Consider the following 17,146-nt stretch of genomic DNA (forward strand, 5'->3'; position numbering starts at 1 on the left):
GACTCACTGTCTACTGCATGAGACTACACTCCACAGAAACAAATCCAGCAGGGCAGGTGAATTTTAAATTCCCACTAGTCACATCCAGCAATTTCTTTCTTCCAGGATTTGACAGCATTGATGGTATTTACACCTTAGTCTGTTTCAAATTGTTTCACAGAAGTTCAGTTATCCCCTGATACAGCTAGACATTAAGCAGCTACAGTGGCCTTTACTGATCTCCAGCGACTCAAGATCACTACATGCTTTTATATTTTTGTCAGTACAGAGTTCTTAAGGACTGAAACTGTCCTTGAAGCCTTTGTCCAATGCTGTCACACAAGACAAAAAAATTCAGGTGAGTCATTTTAAAGGCCACTGCTAAGGCTTAAGACCTTTCAAATGCGCTGTGTGTTTGCTTTCTCAAGATGCATATTTGTGGGTCTGTTTAACCCACTCTTCTGCCATCAGATCACCACGGTCAACACCCAACACATTTTCAAAGGCACAAATTACCAATGTGTCCTGAGCTCATCCACCAGATACAGGATTTCTTCTTAAGCTCTCTTTCAGCACACAGGCAATTACTGAACGTCTATTCTTACTGTATTTAGATTTTTTATATACACACAGATGATGGGAGGCCTGGTAAGCGGCAGTGCTGTTCCTGGCTGATAGATTTTTTCTGGAGGTTTGCTTGTTTCTTTAAACAGCAGACTTCAGGTCACCTAGAGTGCTAAGTTTATTACTTGAGCTAAAAAACTAAAGTGCTGCCAAGTGACAGATAAGAACTGTGGAAAGAAACTCGGAATTTCATTTCTGTAAGTGGATGCTCTTATTATTTCAAGTCATATTTTTTCTGATCTCCCAATTGGCTCCATTTTATCCAGTAGTACTCTATGCTTATCCAAAAGCTATAAGTAATGTGCTTGGGACAATTGGTGATCTCAGTGTATGGCAGATGCACTGCAAAACGTGATAACACTCTGAAGCATGATCAAAGAAACACCTGCATATCATTTAACTACAGGCATCCGACTGCTAAGTAACTCTTCCAATAGCTCTTCTAACTCCACTTCCCCTGCAATAAGAAGTACAGAACTGGGAAACCTATAAATTAGGTATCTAAAATAAGTGGGATGAATCACACTTGGGAAGCCCTTATGTATTCTCACTGACTAGAAAATAAGCCTAAAGTTAAAAGTGAAAATTTTGGTATTATATATATTTCCACAGTGAAAAATGGATAAAAGAAACTGAAAAAAAAAAAAAAAAAAAAAAAGGCTCCATTATACTTCAACAAAATCCTCTTGGGTGTCTGCAGTACTTACCTAATAGCTGTGCAACTGCAGGAATTTAACTGGCATTATTTCAGCAGTGTGGTACGTCTTTTTCAAGAGAAATCTTTCTTTGGCAAACTTCCTCTGACTTCCCAGTCATTAAAATAAACTCTCATGTATGTTGATCTTCCTTGTCAAACCACAGTAATCTTCAAATGGCTCAATATAATCATAATTATGCAAATGGAATATATTAATGAAAATGGCATATATTAATGCTTCAACTGAATGCAGCTCCCTAGTCCACTTCTACTGTTGTGCTGCATATGACACGCCCACAGGATGTACTGATAATTTACAAGAAACAAAATTAATTCAATAAGATGTTAAATATCTGCCTTCTCCAAAACGTTCCAAGTGAATTCAATAAAAGGATCATGACAGCTCTGAAAGAGCATGGTCATGGTCACTCGGTGAGGCAAACATATAGCAAGTATTTGACAAGTAACAATAAATGATAATTTAAAATTGCATTTATGCTTTTTTTATTGGGTTTTTTTTTTCCTAAATATTTTAAGCCTGAAAAGGGTCTACTAAATAAACATTCACCTGAATGTCTGCACCAAAATTATGATGCTGAATATTGCCTCACTATCAAGTGTATCTTGTTTTCAAATAACAAAAACACTCAAACATTAAAACACATGTATGAGAAATCTTTAAACTTAGCGTGTCCTATTAACAATGTCTTTATTTCCTTTTTTACAAAAAGTAGAAATAAAAACAGACAAAACTTACTTGAATCAATGCTTTTGCCTCTGTCTCATTGAAGAGCTGAGCAGGCAGAGTCCTGGCTGAAACTCTGACAGCATATTTCATTGACAAAGAGAACAGAAGATATATGACAACATATCCATGCAAAAGACAAAGTACAAAACGTGTCCTGTGGTCCAACATTTTGGAGGTTGCCTGTGTCATAGCAATTTTCAAATTGTTGCTTTTGTGCACCCATGCCTTTATGGAGTACAGTTTACAAATGAATTACATATACACATATATCATAAAAAAATTTTGAATATGGTCTAACTGCTACGAATTAAGGCATCCTAACAGTTGCTGTTTTGCTGGTGAGGGATATGTCTCATATTAGTGTTTCAAAAGGATTCATTTCAGGCATTTCAAATAAAGTGAGTCAGCACAAGATATGGTTTAGAGGAAGAATTCCTGCAGCTCTGGCTCTTCCCAACTCTTTTGACTGTAAGAATTCTGGCTTTTCCTACTGACGTTATCATGCCTGGAGAGAAGAAAGAAGAAAATTACTCATAGAGACACTAACAGTATAGAGGGATTTGTCTTATGCTTGTTTTCCCTATTTTATCTGATTTGCAAATATTAAAATCTAAATTACTTTTTCTTGGACTTACTTATCTAGACAGATACTACAAACATTAGTTATTAAAAATGTAGATTATTACTCACTTTAGTATAGCTCCTATTCTGCAATCAAAGATGGAAAGCAATAGAAAGATGAGGAGCTTTTTAAGACAGAACATTAATGAGTACACTTTCAAATGTTCTGGTAATAATGGACAAAATGCCTAAAACCTCTTAAATCTTTCAAGAAATAGTAACACAGAAATAAAAGGATCCACTACAGCAAACATAACCTGTACTGTATTTATTCCCTACTCTAAATGGAAGGGAGTCATCTACAGAAGGTAGCTCACTGGTCTTTATGTGTCTGCTTCAGGGGAAGATGATGGCACAAGAAGCAGGAAAAACATGACTCTTTTTAGGACAGGGACTATATGGCGTCAAACAATACAACTAGGTACTAGTTGAAATTATTATGGGTTTAATTATATACTTAGAAAACAATCATTTAACTTACAATGTATCTTCATTTCTACAGTATGTAAACTTAATATAAAATATACAATGAATTTTAGAATCTATCTATTGTGTACACGACCCAAATATTAGTATTCCAGTAACGATAGGAAAACTAAATGCTGAACATCTGTAATGCTGTTTCTTCAGTTCCTTTCATATGCCTCTTCCTGAGCCCCCCAACCTATTCTTCTCTTCAATTAACCTTTCAGATGAAGAATTTTGGACTATTTGTCCAGCCCAGAAAAACTTTCAATGAAGTTATGTCTCCTTTTCGGTAACTACTGCTGAACAGTAAAGCTCCTGCAATGCAATCACAACTAGCTGGTTAGTGGTTGCAAAGGGCAGACCCTCATGGTTAAAAACCCATACCAAATCACAAGATTGTATATAAAACATTTGTCTTAATCTTATAAATTTGTGAGCCTGATTCTTGCAACCCAGAATATTGCATTAATTTATTCCAGTCTACAATTAGCTCTAAGAACCAAATATCTCCAAAAGGCAGATCTGTACTATGCTTAGATATCCTTGTGATTATTTCAGTATCTATTGGCAGCTAACATTCTCAGGAAGCACTGCTGCACATTCTGCTAAGGGGGTATGAAGGATGTTTTATTTTGAAGTCCTCTGCATTCATCCCACTTACTGCAACTTGCATACCTAAAGCAAGGGCAGAGGATGCAGAACTGAATTAAAGGAGGGTAGGGCTGAGTTGAGGAGGTCAAACAGGAGCACTTAACCTATATTGCCATAACAACTTTCGGGCACCTAACATGTGTTGTACTTGTCAACCATATGCTTAGTATTCAGAATGAAGCCTTATGAAGGGATGCTTTCTTGGACTAAGATAATTTTTATCAATTAACTACTGCATTAGATTAGGTTTGTAGCACTGAAAGACTGGCATCAAGTGTTAAAGAGAGCTCATTTTGCTGTCCAACAGTTGTGCTGTAATCTCAGTGATGGTTTCTTTAAACTAGTGCTACTTCTTTAGGTGACCATGCTGAACAAACATGCCTTCTACAACTCTGCCCACTGACCCGGGGGAAATAAATTCCCGATACTACTAATGACTGACCAAATTCCTAGTATCTCATGGTGCCTGTAGGAACAGAAATATCCAGCATATTCTCATGCAACAGACACAGCATAATCATAACTATTCAGACAAGAACATCAGTAAATTATGTGGGAGAAGGCTTAAATTATTTTTATACTGATTTTACATTGTACTAGTTTGAATCATAACTAGTTTATTAGGTGTACAGATGAACATCCCTTTCCTAGTATTCACATTTGGGATGAACACCGAATTTATCCAGCACTAGATCTGGCACTGAGAAATCTTTAAGGTTAGACCCACTTGCTATTTTCAAGGCATGCCCAGCACATTGTCTGATAGAAGCTGTCTACTGCCTGATAGTAGATTCTGCTGACTGACCCTGATGTATGAAGCAATTTCAGCTACTGATACCTGCAGCTATTAAGGGGCCTTGTATTGATACTGTGAGTTACTGATATGATGCAGATCTTGCATTGTTTAGTGTGGGAAAAAATAGTTTATTGGCATACATGAAAGACAGAAAAAACTACTAGCATTTGCTTGGAATTGTAATATATAAGAAACCATCCAGTCCTTCCAAAAGGAGAAAATGTCATAAGACATTCCACACATCTGAAATTTACTCTAGAACCTTGAGAAAAGTAGGGTATCTGAATTTTCAAAAGGACTCTAGAAAATTTGATATTATTCTCTACTATTCACTGTAAACAATTTGAATAAAATAAACTACACAGCCTGGATGAACCTGAATACATCCTAAAACAGTAAAACAAAATAACAGAAGCTGCAGAAAAGGAACCTGATAATAGATTGACAAGAACATAATTTGATTCTAGGTAGATTCTGTACAACAATTTCAGATTTCAGAAGATGCTAATAAAGTCTCAAATGTAAGAGATCTAGAGCTAGAACAGTTTCAAGACTCAGGTCTGTGTCCAGTAATAAAGACCCTGAATATAACCATCTGCACGTGTTTTAAACACCAAAAACTGCACTGTTTTTCACAGTGACTGATTTTTTTTTTTAACATCTCTAAAATGGTAATTACACAAACACAGCACACCCAGTGACATGCAATACAGATGAAGATGATTTAAGTTTCACTGGGTAAGGGGCAGGACACAATGGACTAATGACACACCATAATGACTAGCTTGCAAATTCTCAGAGACTGCAAATCTGTGTTCTGATTTCCAAAAAGTGCAAAAGATTCTTACGTGAACTTTGGAAATCTTATGCCATTGAATCTGGCACACAATTTACCCACTTCTGTCCTTATATGTGAGTACAGTGACAGCCCCCTTCAAGCTGAGATCTAAGTGTACATTCCTTGTTTCCTACTCTGATCTTCCAAATGCTCCATTGCCATGGAAAAGTGAAGCGCCTTCAGGGCACAGAGTGTGGATCATAGTTCCTTGTGGATGGCAAAACGTGGGGGCCTGGCTCGCTTCCCCCAGCCTGTGACTTTGCCAGCTGCAGGAAGTGCCACCCTGCCAGGGATTTCTCATGTAAGAGAGTTTACATAAGACAAGAGCAAATGACTGCAACTGGCAAAATCTATGGGATGGCCCCAACATAAGGATAAGATTATGGCTGTGTACAAGGCTGGACACAGTGTGGGCACTGAAAATTGTTCACTAATGCTTCCTCAAACTGCTGCTGTGCAGGCAAATTTCTATGATGGAATTTCCTTTTTTTTCACAGCACAATTAAAGCTCTTGGAAACTTAGAAGTTCTGCTTCTGGATTCACATAAACTTTGCCGATGACTTCAGAACAAGACTTTCCTTCCTTTGCTTATTGGAAATTAAGTTTTTAAACATGAGAAGCTCCTGGCACTAGGAAAAAAATTGAACAAAAACATTTATTAAATATTTAGAAAAAAAATAACTAGAGAGGAATTTAAGCTTCTGAACTACAGTATGATTAGATTATAATTTTCCCAGAAGTTTCTTCAAATGTGTAATTTTCTTTTAAATGAACAGTCAAAAAACAATGACAGCTAAGTTTTATAAACCATTTGCTTACAAAACAAATACATTTTGTCAAATGTTTTATCCAACATGTCTTTATGTACCTTGAGGGACTGGTCTCCATCTGCCTGAATAACCCTCATGGTATACATTAAGGACTTTAAATGCAGTCAAAATCATCAAATTTTCAAAAGCTGATTTAACTTCAAAGTCTGAGAGAGAATAAGAAAACTCTAAAAACAGGAGTGTACTGGATTCAAAGTACAGCATCCTGCCTCCTGTTCTCTATATGCTCCATTTAGAGAAGAACTGTTGTGTTTCTGTTCGCCTCATGGGAGGAAATTCAGTTTCCATTCTCATCTGGTACTTCACTTCCATTCAGCTTCCATTTGGCTGAACACTCAGTCAAAGTGAGCTATACTGTCTAGTGGATTTATGAGGTGACTATCTTTTATGCTTGCTTAGAATTGAAAACTTCTAGCCAGTTCAATGGTGACATCAGCAAAAAAATCCATCATAAATTTCTGGTTTTCTAGGAATTGAGATGTTCTTCTACTCACCTACTTCCCTTCTTGAGCATCAATCAGTTCTGTTATTTCACTTATGAATGAAGTTAGCAAACACATGCAATTTGAGAAGACAAAGCAACAGAGATGATAAATATCACCATACACATACCAAGCATAGTTACACAGATGTTCTTCATTCATTGTGCTAGAGGAAAGATTGGTGTGGCTGAAGCAAGGCCCCTAAGGAAGTACAATATCAGATGAGTTACAAACATGCACTGAGCTTCTCACATGCATAACTAGGAAATCTATCAAAACATGCAGTCAAATGGCCATGGCAGCATTTTAACAGATTTCTTTTTAAGTTAGTAAAACTTCTTGTACGTATATGATGTAATCCTTTAGGAAGGTATGAAAATGTATTCCTTCTGATGTTCATAACAACAACATGCAAACAGAGTGTTTTCACAAGCAATATGCATTTTACAGTGCAACTGACAATACTGTTAGTATTATCTCACCCAACTCTTTATGCTTGTATGGGAGCTATGAAAAACACTCATGAATCTGTACTCCATCAGAATGTCTTTGAAGAGAGACTCTTTATCACTACAAAATTAGAACCATCCTTTTGAAAAATAAATTGCTGCTGGGTTAAGAAAATACTTCTATGGCAATTCAGTTGAATAGTGTGTAAATAAGCAGTTCATACCATGATTCCAACTGAACTTTAATGAATACATTTCCACTTCAATTTAGCCTATTAAACCTTCTCTGAAATTTTCAATTTATTTCACTTTCAGGTATCATGCTCTTTTAGTAGTATCCATTAATATGGATTGGTTACTATTTGCCAGTTCTCTCTTCTGGATGTCCCTTTTCCATATTCATTTTGCTTGCTCTGTGCCTAAGATTTTCCTGTGTTTTTCTCCCATTACCATGTCATACTTTTTGGAGTATATAATTCACTATTCCTCTTCCTACATCTAGTCTGCCTTACATTCTTTCTTTTTTTTCATCTTGAAAGTATTCTTTTGCCTCATGTCTTTCCATCACCCCACCTCTTTCACACAGTCTTTCAGAGAGGATTAAATTATCTACCATTCCCTCTCACTCATTTATTAGATTTCCAGATACCTGAAGCTCTCTCTGATCCATAAACACACTGCACTCATAGCATTTCCTACCTCTCTCTTTCATTCAATAACTCTTCCTTTATCTTGGAAAATACCTTTGTTCCAAGTTACTTTCTTTCAAACAGGAGAGCTAGACTTATAACTGGAGATACACCTCATTCTGCTGCGATCCCCACAAGTACACTGCTCACTCCAGAGGTGACTATCTGGAGTCAGTCCCTTTTGCTATAGACCAACCATACACTCTGCCAAGGGAAGACAGTGTGCTCTGGGAGGGGTTTGCAAAAGAGGTTGTGTACCGGCAGCTTAGACACCTAAGGGATGGCTGTAGCTTGCATAGAAGCAGGGAGAACTTCTCCTGCTGTCTTTACATTCTGCCACTTAATTTCATCCTGTTGGCTTGATTATGTGTATAGGACATGGTTGGTCTAGTCCTTCAGGTATTTTCTTTGCAGAAAATCCCATGGATTCAAACATGGCATTCTTTTTATGACCTGTCACTCAGAGCAACATCTAATATCATTTCCAGATGAATCCTGTCTGTGTAGAGAGCTTTCAACAAAGAATATGTGTACCATATGCATTGAAAGTACAGACTATGTACACTACCATAAGCCTGCTACTCCTCAATAAAGCCTTCTAAAATTGAAACATTGGATTGGTTTTCTACTGCTCAAATACAGTAAATTACTTGCATATATCTTTTTGCTGTAGAAAGGTAGGAAAAAGAAGCTGTCGAACATTCATTACTTAAAAAGGAAAGAGGAAATAAAATAAAGGATCCTTCCTCCTTTCAGAGAACTCACTGGCTTGTTTCTTCCTTTTGTGAGAGCTGCTGGGTTTCCCTTGCTGTCTGCCGTCTTTCTTCCTAATGACGTAAAAGGCAGCGTCGAGGAGGTTTTGATCAGGTTTGCTGTTTGACAGTTGTTGTTGTTATTTTGGTTACCACTCAGTGTCTCCATTATGGATCTAAAGGTTCCAAAAGGCCTTTTCAGCTGGTCCCCCGATGGTTCCCCAGTGCTGGGTGGAGCCCGCAAAAGTGCTTTGCCCCGTTCTTTATCCTTTTCCTCATTTAGCTCTGCCTCAGCTAGCTCCACCTGTGCCACAGGCTCCTCGAATGTTACTCTCAGTTTCAAGTTTTGGGAGGTTCTGCGCTTTGAAGATGGAGACTTGAGAGCACTCTTAGGGCTGGTGGCAACCTTTTGAGCAGTAGCACTGTCTGTGCTGGAAGGAGAGCTGTCTCCACAAAACTGGCTCTGAGGTACAGTACCAGACTGATACTGGGCTTCGTTATCTGGATCACTGCTCTCTGAAGTAGGGGAAGGGCTGTGGCCATCCATAGACTTAGAAGCTCTGGTACCAAAAGGGAAGCGGCGCCCTGCTGCTGAAGTGTGCTTCTTGATCATCAGCTGCAAACTCTCTGTGCTCTCAATGCTTTCCACTATGGGTTGAGGCCTTAGTTTGTCAGTTCTTTTCACAGGGGTGTTCTTATGGTCCTCAGAATTAGCTGAATCTGTGTCAGACTCACTGAGAGACCTCTGCATAAGCTGCCTCAGTCTGGCTAACTTGAGCTCCCTTTTCTCTGGCAAAATCTTCTTCACGTTCTTGGAAGATGCATGAGCATCCTGAAATTCCAAGGTCAGTTTTTCCTGCATACAGACATTTTCAGAGATTTCCTTTCCCAACAACTGGCGCAAGATTTTATCTGAGTCCTCATCTTTTATCTTGGCTCGAGTGCGACTAGAAGTTCCCAAGCCGCCAAGAATCTGAATCCCATCTTGGGCATTCAATTTACTTTTTGGTGGAGACAATTCATCTGCTTCAGATGGTTTCCACTGGGGTTTGCCAGAGGCAGGGGATGATGGCGAGCTTAAAGAAAAAAAGAGGAGGAAATACCATGGCCAAATTAATGCACATATAAAATGCAAAACTGTCATTTCCCGTTTACAAATCTGTCCCAGCTTATTGTTACTTATCCACTTTCTCGCTACTCACGTGGAATTCATTACTATGATGCTACAGGGAAGAGTACTGAGAGAAGGATGCAACCCTGCTTCCATTTCTAATTAGAACTCAAGTCTCTTGACTTTCTTTTTTTTTTACAAAGACAAATCCTTAAAAGAAAAACAGAGTGATTTCAATGCCAAAGATTTGTTTCTCAGGGAAAATTCTGCAGAACTACTATTGTCTCTTTGTGGGAATTGACACAGCTTAGGAGGTGAAAAAAAAAAAAAGCCAAAATGGCAAATGCCTACTATTCAAGTCACATCACTATATAAAGTAGCTTACTGTAAATACTGCTAAGTATCAGCTCTCTACAAAGTGGTTTCATAAATATAAGCTTCATCTGGTACTAGTAACAGACATACAAGACTTCATAAAAAGTCATGTACTTTCAGACTCAAACCTTTTCAGATATGAAATATTGAAAAGCACATGAACAGTGACATTTATTTATTTCAGCATTATTAGACTGATAAAATAAGCTGAGGACTCCAGATGTTGTATAGTGAGGAAGTGGAACTGGAAATAGGAAGCCCATGGGGTAAAAGAAGCACATTTACTTGGACAGAGCACATCTATTATTTAGACAGATCACGATTCATGACAACTGTACACATTTAAGCTACAGTGAAATTCCAGTCAGATTACCTTGCGGATGCGGGCAGAGACTTGCCCTCTGATCTCTGTGCTTCTAAAAGCTGTTGGAGTTGGTTCTGTAACGTCACACGTTCTACAGTCTGCCTGAAAGAAAATGTAAGAATCTTCATCTTGAATTTTAATGCTGTCACCAACAGTAATCTACAAGATAAACTGTTCAACACTGCATTTAAAAGAGAAGCATTCTACACCTACAAGTAAGACTAGTAGATAAAGACATGAGATTATAAATAACAGCATGAACAGAGATTCTGTACTTCTGTAAGTTGCCTCCAAAATCCCGAGGGCATTTGATGATCACTGTACAATATTAAGATGCTTGTTTGTGAGAGATAATTTTTTTATACTTCATACAAGAACAAATGTGGGATCATAAATGTCAGTTCACTGGAACTAAATAACTCACAGAAAACAATGTTCCAGAAGTGAACACATTTCAGAGCAAAATCAGGGCCACTTGTCTCTTGCTTGCTTGTGAAAAGGAAGAGCAAAGGGACAGATTAAGAAGTTACTTCCTATATTTGGTGGGTAGCTTTTACTCAGCTGAACAATGGCTCCAACAACCACTCTCTCCTTTTCTCCCTGCAAACATACTCATAGGGGAGTCTTAGCCTACTGGAAAGAGCTGGTACAACCTTTCTCAGCTGCACAGAGGTGTAGGAAGAAAAACATCTGCTTACTGCCCAACCGTACCAAAGATCCTGCCTGTGCTTTGCATCCACATTATAAGCAGTGTTGTACATCCTGCTGTCTTTGCTTTCAGTGCAGGATTGTGATCCACACTGTTTTGTAAGTAATTTTAGAGGCCAATGTTACAAAAATTACAGTATTAGATATAATTTATTAATAATATGAAAATGACATCCATATCAGAAATTCAATTTTCCACAGAATTATAAGAACATTCTCTTCACTTATTTCTGTAGGACTCTATTTAATAAGTTAATCTCCAGATTGCCAAGTAGCTCAATGAAAATGAAGGAACAGACCAGTTTACCGCAAAAGCTCTTCTCATCATCCCTACCCCTCCCCCATTTTGATCCTTTGCTCTAATGTCCCTTTAGCTTGTTTACCACAAGACAGCATTCAATCTTGCTTAGTAGAGTAAGTTTCAGTGCCCCTAAATACAGCAGAGATAGATAGAATTGTTGGGAAACTACTAGAAAACAGTAATTTTCATTTCAGCTTTACATTAGTGCATATAGGCTGTCTTTCACTTGGAATACAATCATTACCTTTGGTTTAATTTCCTGATCCTGATCAGAAAAATAAGAACCCACCAAGCAAATATGACTTCATCTGTTTTATCCAGGTTCTACTTCTCTTGTTGTAGAACTAATATATTTTTAGTACTTTTTTTTACATTAGACCTACAAATTCAATATTGTTCTCCAACACTGATTTGGATTCTTTCTCAGCTCACATGCAGTCAGCAGAAGATCTGTGTTCCAAATGCAGTCTTAATAACTGGGAATGTCAAAGCCAGAAATAATCCAGATGGCTGTACTTTTATGGCTGACACAACTAACTGTTTTGCTTCTAACATATCAGTTACAAGTAAAGTGTGATCTGAAAAGTACTTGAGAAATAAAGGTGGGATCTTGACATACTGCCTTGCCATCACTTTTTAAAACATGATCATGTTTTGCGTAGATATTTACTTTCTTTAATTTTCCATCCTTCTTTCTCTTGCCTACACACTTCCTTATACTATTTTAAAATCACTCCTACCTTCTGTCAACACTGGCTTATATTGCAAGTACTCAGATGTTGTCATTTGAGAGCCAAGGAAATTTTGCTTGAGATTACACTGTGATACGGTTTATCTGTTTTACTTTCTATTTTCTTCAACTTCTATTTCTAAAATCTAAATCTGAAACCTTTAGCTTTAATGGAAACGTATGGCACCTCTGCATTAAGATCCTTACTGTGGTTAAATATTTTATTGTGCTAAAAGAATTAACATTTCCTTCATTTTCACAGTTCATCTAGTTAATAAACACCCCACACCAGAGAAACACACACATCTTGCCAAACATTTCCCCAGAGAAGTGTAACACATATACCTATGACAACAATGAAAACGAAGGATCTCAACTCCTTGGAACAGAAATATTATTAAGTGTTAAAGAGTCTGATTCAGGAGACAAGACCACTATAGAATTACAAGTAAGATAGTCTTTAGGGTACAAAATTCTTAGGATCATATTTTAGACAATGGTCCCACTAGGTGTTATGTGAAGAACCCAGCACCTCTTAGATAAATCTTGAGCCTCAGCTACCTCCAAATGAAATCAGAGTGTTTAGTTACTGAACAAGGAATGAAATGAGGCACTATTTAATGAAGAACCATCATTCATGATATGTTGCCTTACTAAGGGCTAGAAAAATAGAATCAAAGAATCTGAACATTCCAAATTGGAAGGGAACTACAGAGATCATTGAATACAACTCCTGGCTCCACACAGGACCACCCAAAATCCAAATCTGACAGTGTTATCCAAATACTGCTTGAGGCCTGGCAGCTCGAGGCTGTGACAACACCACTGAGGAGCCTGTTCCATGGCCCTGCCTCTGCTCCCCTTGTTAGGAAGATGTAGGCTGTGATGAGATTATCTCTCAATCTCATTCAGCTTAAAAAAACAAAGGGACTTCATGTATTACTTCCTCTAGACTCTTCACCATCTCTATAGCTCTCCTCTGGATGCTTTCTTATACTTACCATGTCCTCTTAGATTGCCATGCCCAAGCCTGTACACAGTACTCAAAGTGAGGCCATATCAGGTAGAGCAGACCAGGGCAATCCCTTTCCTTGCCAACTGGCAGTGCTGCATCTGACGAATCCCAGGGCATACTGCAGGATCACATTCTACTTGTCATTAGCCAGAGCCTTTCTACATGGCAGATTGTAAGATGTGAGCCAATAAGATTGTAAGGTCTACAAAGATGTGTGAAAGCAGAACGACAACCAGTATTTTGTACAGGATCTGTGAAAAAGTTTTGTGACTATGTTAGGTACTCTCAGAAAATTGTTCAGAAAATTGTACTGGTTTGACCAAAGTTCTGTAATTAGCAAGAGATGCAAACCAAAGATATATTCTGAAGTCAGCAACTGCAGTTTTATGTTTGTTTTTTTTTGTGGGCCACTTTCCTTTTTAGCTATGGAAAGACTTTTTTCTTCCTTCCTTCTTTTGGGACAATTAGTTTTGGGACAATTAACTTTTGGGACAATTAATTTTAGGTCAGTTAATCTTCCTATGAAGATTTAATGGAAAATTTCCAGTTATAAATAGTTTCCCTCTTTCAGACATCAAAACGTTCCTCTATGAAAGGAGACATAGACTGAACTCAAAATGTTTTGCTGTTGGTTTTTGTTGTTGCAGTTTTTCATCTTTAAAATGAACTGCTTTGGATCAAATATCTGCAAGATATGAAGACGTTGGCAGAGTGTGATTTTATTGTTTTGCTTCTGTAACTTCTTTTCAGGAATGCCTCCAGAGAATGATGGATTAGGTTGATTCCTCGATAGAACTGTTTTGGTGTTGTCTGGAAGAGCTTTTAAGAACCAAATGAAAGGTATTACTCTCTTGTTTGGTTTTGGGCCTTTGAAGAAAGATCTAGTAAGGTGTTGGTTTAGAACAGTTTTTGTACTCAGTTCTGGCACAATATCAGCCATTTCAGTCTTCTTGTGGTTGGGGACATACAGTGTTCACAAACAGAATTTCTTAAGCCTGGTTGATAAGAAGCCCAGAAAATTAAGCAATGTGTACGATCAGCTTATGTTTACAGCAGCTAAGAAAAAGTAAGGAACCAGATCAGAGCTTAGTGTGTTGATAGCAGTACCCTGAGCATTCAATTAATTAATCCATCATGATCTGCCTGTAACTAGGCCAATGTCCATGACCACCAGTAGAAGTAGATGGTGAAAATGCAGTAAAGCAAGCTCATCTACCCAAGTGGGACCTTTTCCTACACAAGAGCAGTTCAAAGTGACTTAGACTGTAAAGTGGACTTAGTTCAGACACTGTTGTGATCTTCAGAGGTGCTACAGCCAATGAATTCTCCACATTATTAGAGGTGAGGCTTCTTGAGAAGTTGCCCCAGACATGCACTTTAAGATATACTTGGATTTTTACGCAGACCTGAAAGGACAGGCAGCTAATACTACACACACTCTTCTAAAAATAGTACAAAACAGATACCTGATTATAATAAAACTGTATTATTTGATTATTTTTAAGTTACATTTTATTATGGTAATAAAAACTGAATTGCTGTGGTGATCTGGCTCTGGCTGGCTGCCAGGCACCCATGCAGACAGCTCCATGGGACAGGGGCAAAAATAGGAAGAATAGAAATGAAAAAACTCATATGTTGAGAAAACCACAGGCACATCACTTACCAGCTACCATTAGAGGCAAGACAGATTTGGAAAACTGTTTGAAAAAACAGTTTTGAAAAAAATATTAATACCAGAAAAAAACAGAATATGTGATACCTCCTGCACAGTCCCTGTGGGCTTTTGTGATATTTCAAGTTGAGAAAATACCCTCCAACTACTATTTCCATTTTTCCTCTCTACATAAAAAAACAATATTACAATTGTGAAGAGCCACCAACTGTATATAAAAATAAAACAAGCTATACAAACAGAAATCATGATCAGCAACAATGTCATCTCAAGGTATTCAAAGGAAAAGGACTGGATTGCTTATGTATATATTTATACTTCATATATTCTCTTTTTCACTTCCACTCCCCTCATTTCTGTTCACAAACAGATGCCAGAAACAAAACAGGTGAAAAACTGAGCTGCTAAAGGTGAAGGAGTAAGAAAGTGTGGCAAAATAAAGGAGGACTATGACTCATATGAGAATCAGAAAGTGGACACTGCTAATAAACTGAAAACAAAGAATGGTATTAAGAATGAACCTGCTGCTAAGAACTGAACACTTACTCCTTTAGTTGCTTTGTTAGCTTCACAACCTGAGAGGCCAGTGACATACACGTCTCCACCACCACTAAGTAGCGGGAACACATGGTGTGCCCATGTCGCTCAGCACTTTGTGAGGGTTTCTCTCCCACGTGGTTTTGCATGGTGACATTAGCTCCATATTCAACTAATGTCTGTAAAGTCAAGAAAGGAAAGATTGACATCCATAAGCATGAATCTCTGTTGTGAATTCTGGCCAACAAGAATAATTTCTGAGCACAAAACACACCCAAAAGAAATGTTTGAATAATTTTAAAAATAATTTTGTCAACATTTTATTAGCTTGAACTCAAAACATAACTAAAATCTATTACACAGGAACAAAGGTAACATAGAATAGTGTTCTGTGGTTCAAAGAGGTAACAAAAAAGAGTGTTAGTGGTTCAAATAGATTATAAAAAGTTTGTATTATTTCTTCTTCTTTTGCAATTTTATTAGTTTTCTGCTCATTTGTTTCTATAAGATAGAATAACTTGTAACATTCACACTGTGAGTGAAAATGCGAAAACCAGCCAATGATCACAGCATACTCACATTTAAGCAATTATTCCTTCACTTCTTAGACATGGCAATAAACTTTTTCAGATGTCTATGCTTTACTGAAGACTGTGCTATCTTTGATCAAGGCAGACATAGAGAAAGAGACACAGGCAACTGCAACTGAGATTACATCCATGCTAGAAAATGTCTGTCAGAAGTCAGAGGGCAGTGGTGAGCTGTAATGGCTTACCAACTCCATTATCAGCTACTGTTGGAATCTCTGCACTACTGTGCCTTGCAATATAATCTTAGAATGTGATTTTATGAATTTTTAGCATGAATATTTGCTGACTCCTCTTGCAGTTTTGATCTTGATTTCCTACCACTGCAGGATCACTGGGTTTAAAATACTCAATGGGGCAGTCTCAATATCTTTAGAAAATCTCTTAGAGAAATAATGCTTGGATAGGAAAGGTACATAGATTCTTCCCCAAAACCCCTTTAGCTCAGATAGGCACAACATTTGGTTTGCAGAAAGTCCAAAAAGTTTTTAAACAGTTTTCTTCTGATGCTGAAATTATCTCATTGCTCTACAATTGCTGGGTTAACCTCTACCATCTTCTTAAAAGATCCTTAAGTAGTTGTCAGCTTCTAGTTGTTAGGCAAAACAATGGCTCATATTCTGATACTTATCCCCGTGTTACACACAGAAGTAGCAGAGAACTCTAGAACTCTAGCTTGTTGCTGGAGAACTGTCCAGGTTACGAGCATGATCTCTGAATTACTCCTAGAATTTGAGTCCAGAACATCGTGAAGACAAACAAAGTTCTGTCAGGCTGACTTCAAGACTTGCAATAACTTAGGCAAGAACCGAAAACAAATCTTCACTCTTCTAGTTTGTGATAGTCAGTGTTACCCACTATTCATGTACAGAACACAAGCAATGTGTATGCAGCAGTTTTCAGTCACACTTTAAGATTCTTAGAGTGCTCTAGAAAGAGATGTTCAACAAAACCACAATATATCCCAAAAGAGCATCATTAGACACAGAGTGAGTGTGTGGTTGAAGTCCACCTAGGGTGGCTGAATTATTCAGGAGCAGCTGAGACCAGCTGGGGTTTGGAAAGACCTTGTTGACTCAGAACAACAGAAACCTTTAGAGCTACTGACCAAAAAGAGG

The 17,146-nt window shown here is 37.7% G+C and overlaps 1 protein-coding gene across 2 annotated transcripts in view; it reads right to left on the reverse strand.

Annotated features, from left to right (window-relative positions):
- Positions 1-1,663: 1,663 nt before the first annotated feature.
- The window catches only part of SNCAIP (synuclein alpha interacting protein), an 84,274-nt gene continuing 68,791 nt past the window's right edge, over positions 1,664-17,146 (reverse strand). Inside the window, exons 8-12 of one of the 2 annotated variants that reach the window (XM_065744325.1) lie at positions 15,451-15,620; positions 10,485-10,577; positions 8,639-9,701; positions 6,866-6,936; positions 1,664-2,553 (exon numbers count right to left, since the gene is read on the reverse strand). In XM_065744325.1, coding sequence (XP_065600397.1) covers positions 2,469-2,553; positions 6,866-6,936; positions 8,639-9,701; positions 10,485-10,577; positions 15,451-15,620 — 1,482 coding nt within the window. In that variant the 3' untranslated portion in view covers positions 1,664-2,468. The remainder of the gene's footprint in view (positions 2,554-6,865; positions 6,937-8,638; positions 9,702-10,484; positions 10,578-15,450; positions 15,621-17,146) is intronic. The other variant, XM_065744326.1, reaches the window with a different exon arrangement.

This window comes from Cyrtonyx montezumae, unplaced genomic scaffold (genome assembly GCF_038088225.1).
Source record: "Cyrtonyx montezumae isolate F1298 unplaced genomic scaffold, pur_monq_1.0 scaffold_30, whole genome shotgun sequence".
Lineage (NCBI taxonomy): Eukaryota > Metazoa > Chordata > Aves > Galliformes > Odontophoridae > Cyrtonyx > Cyrtonyx montezumae.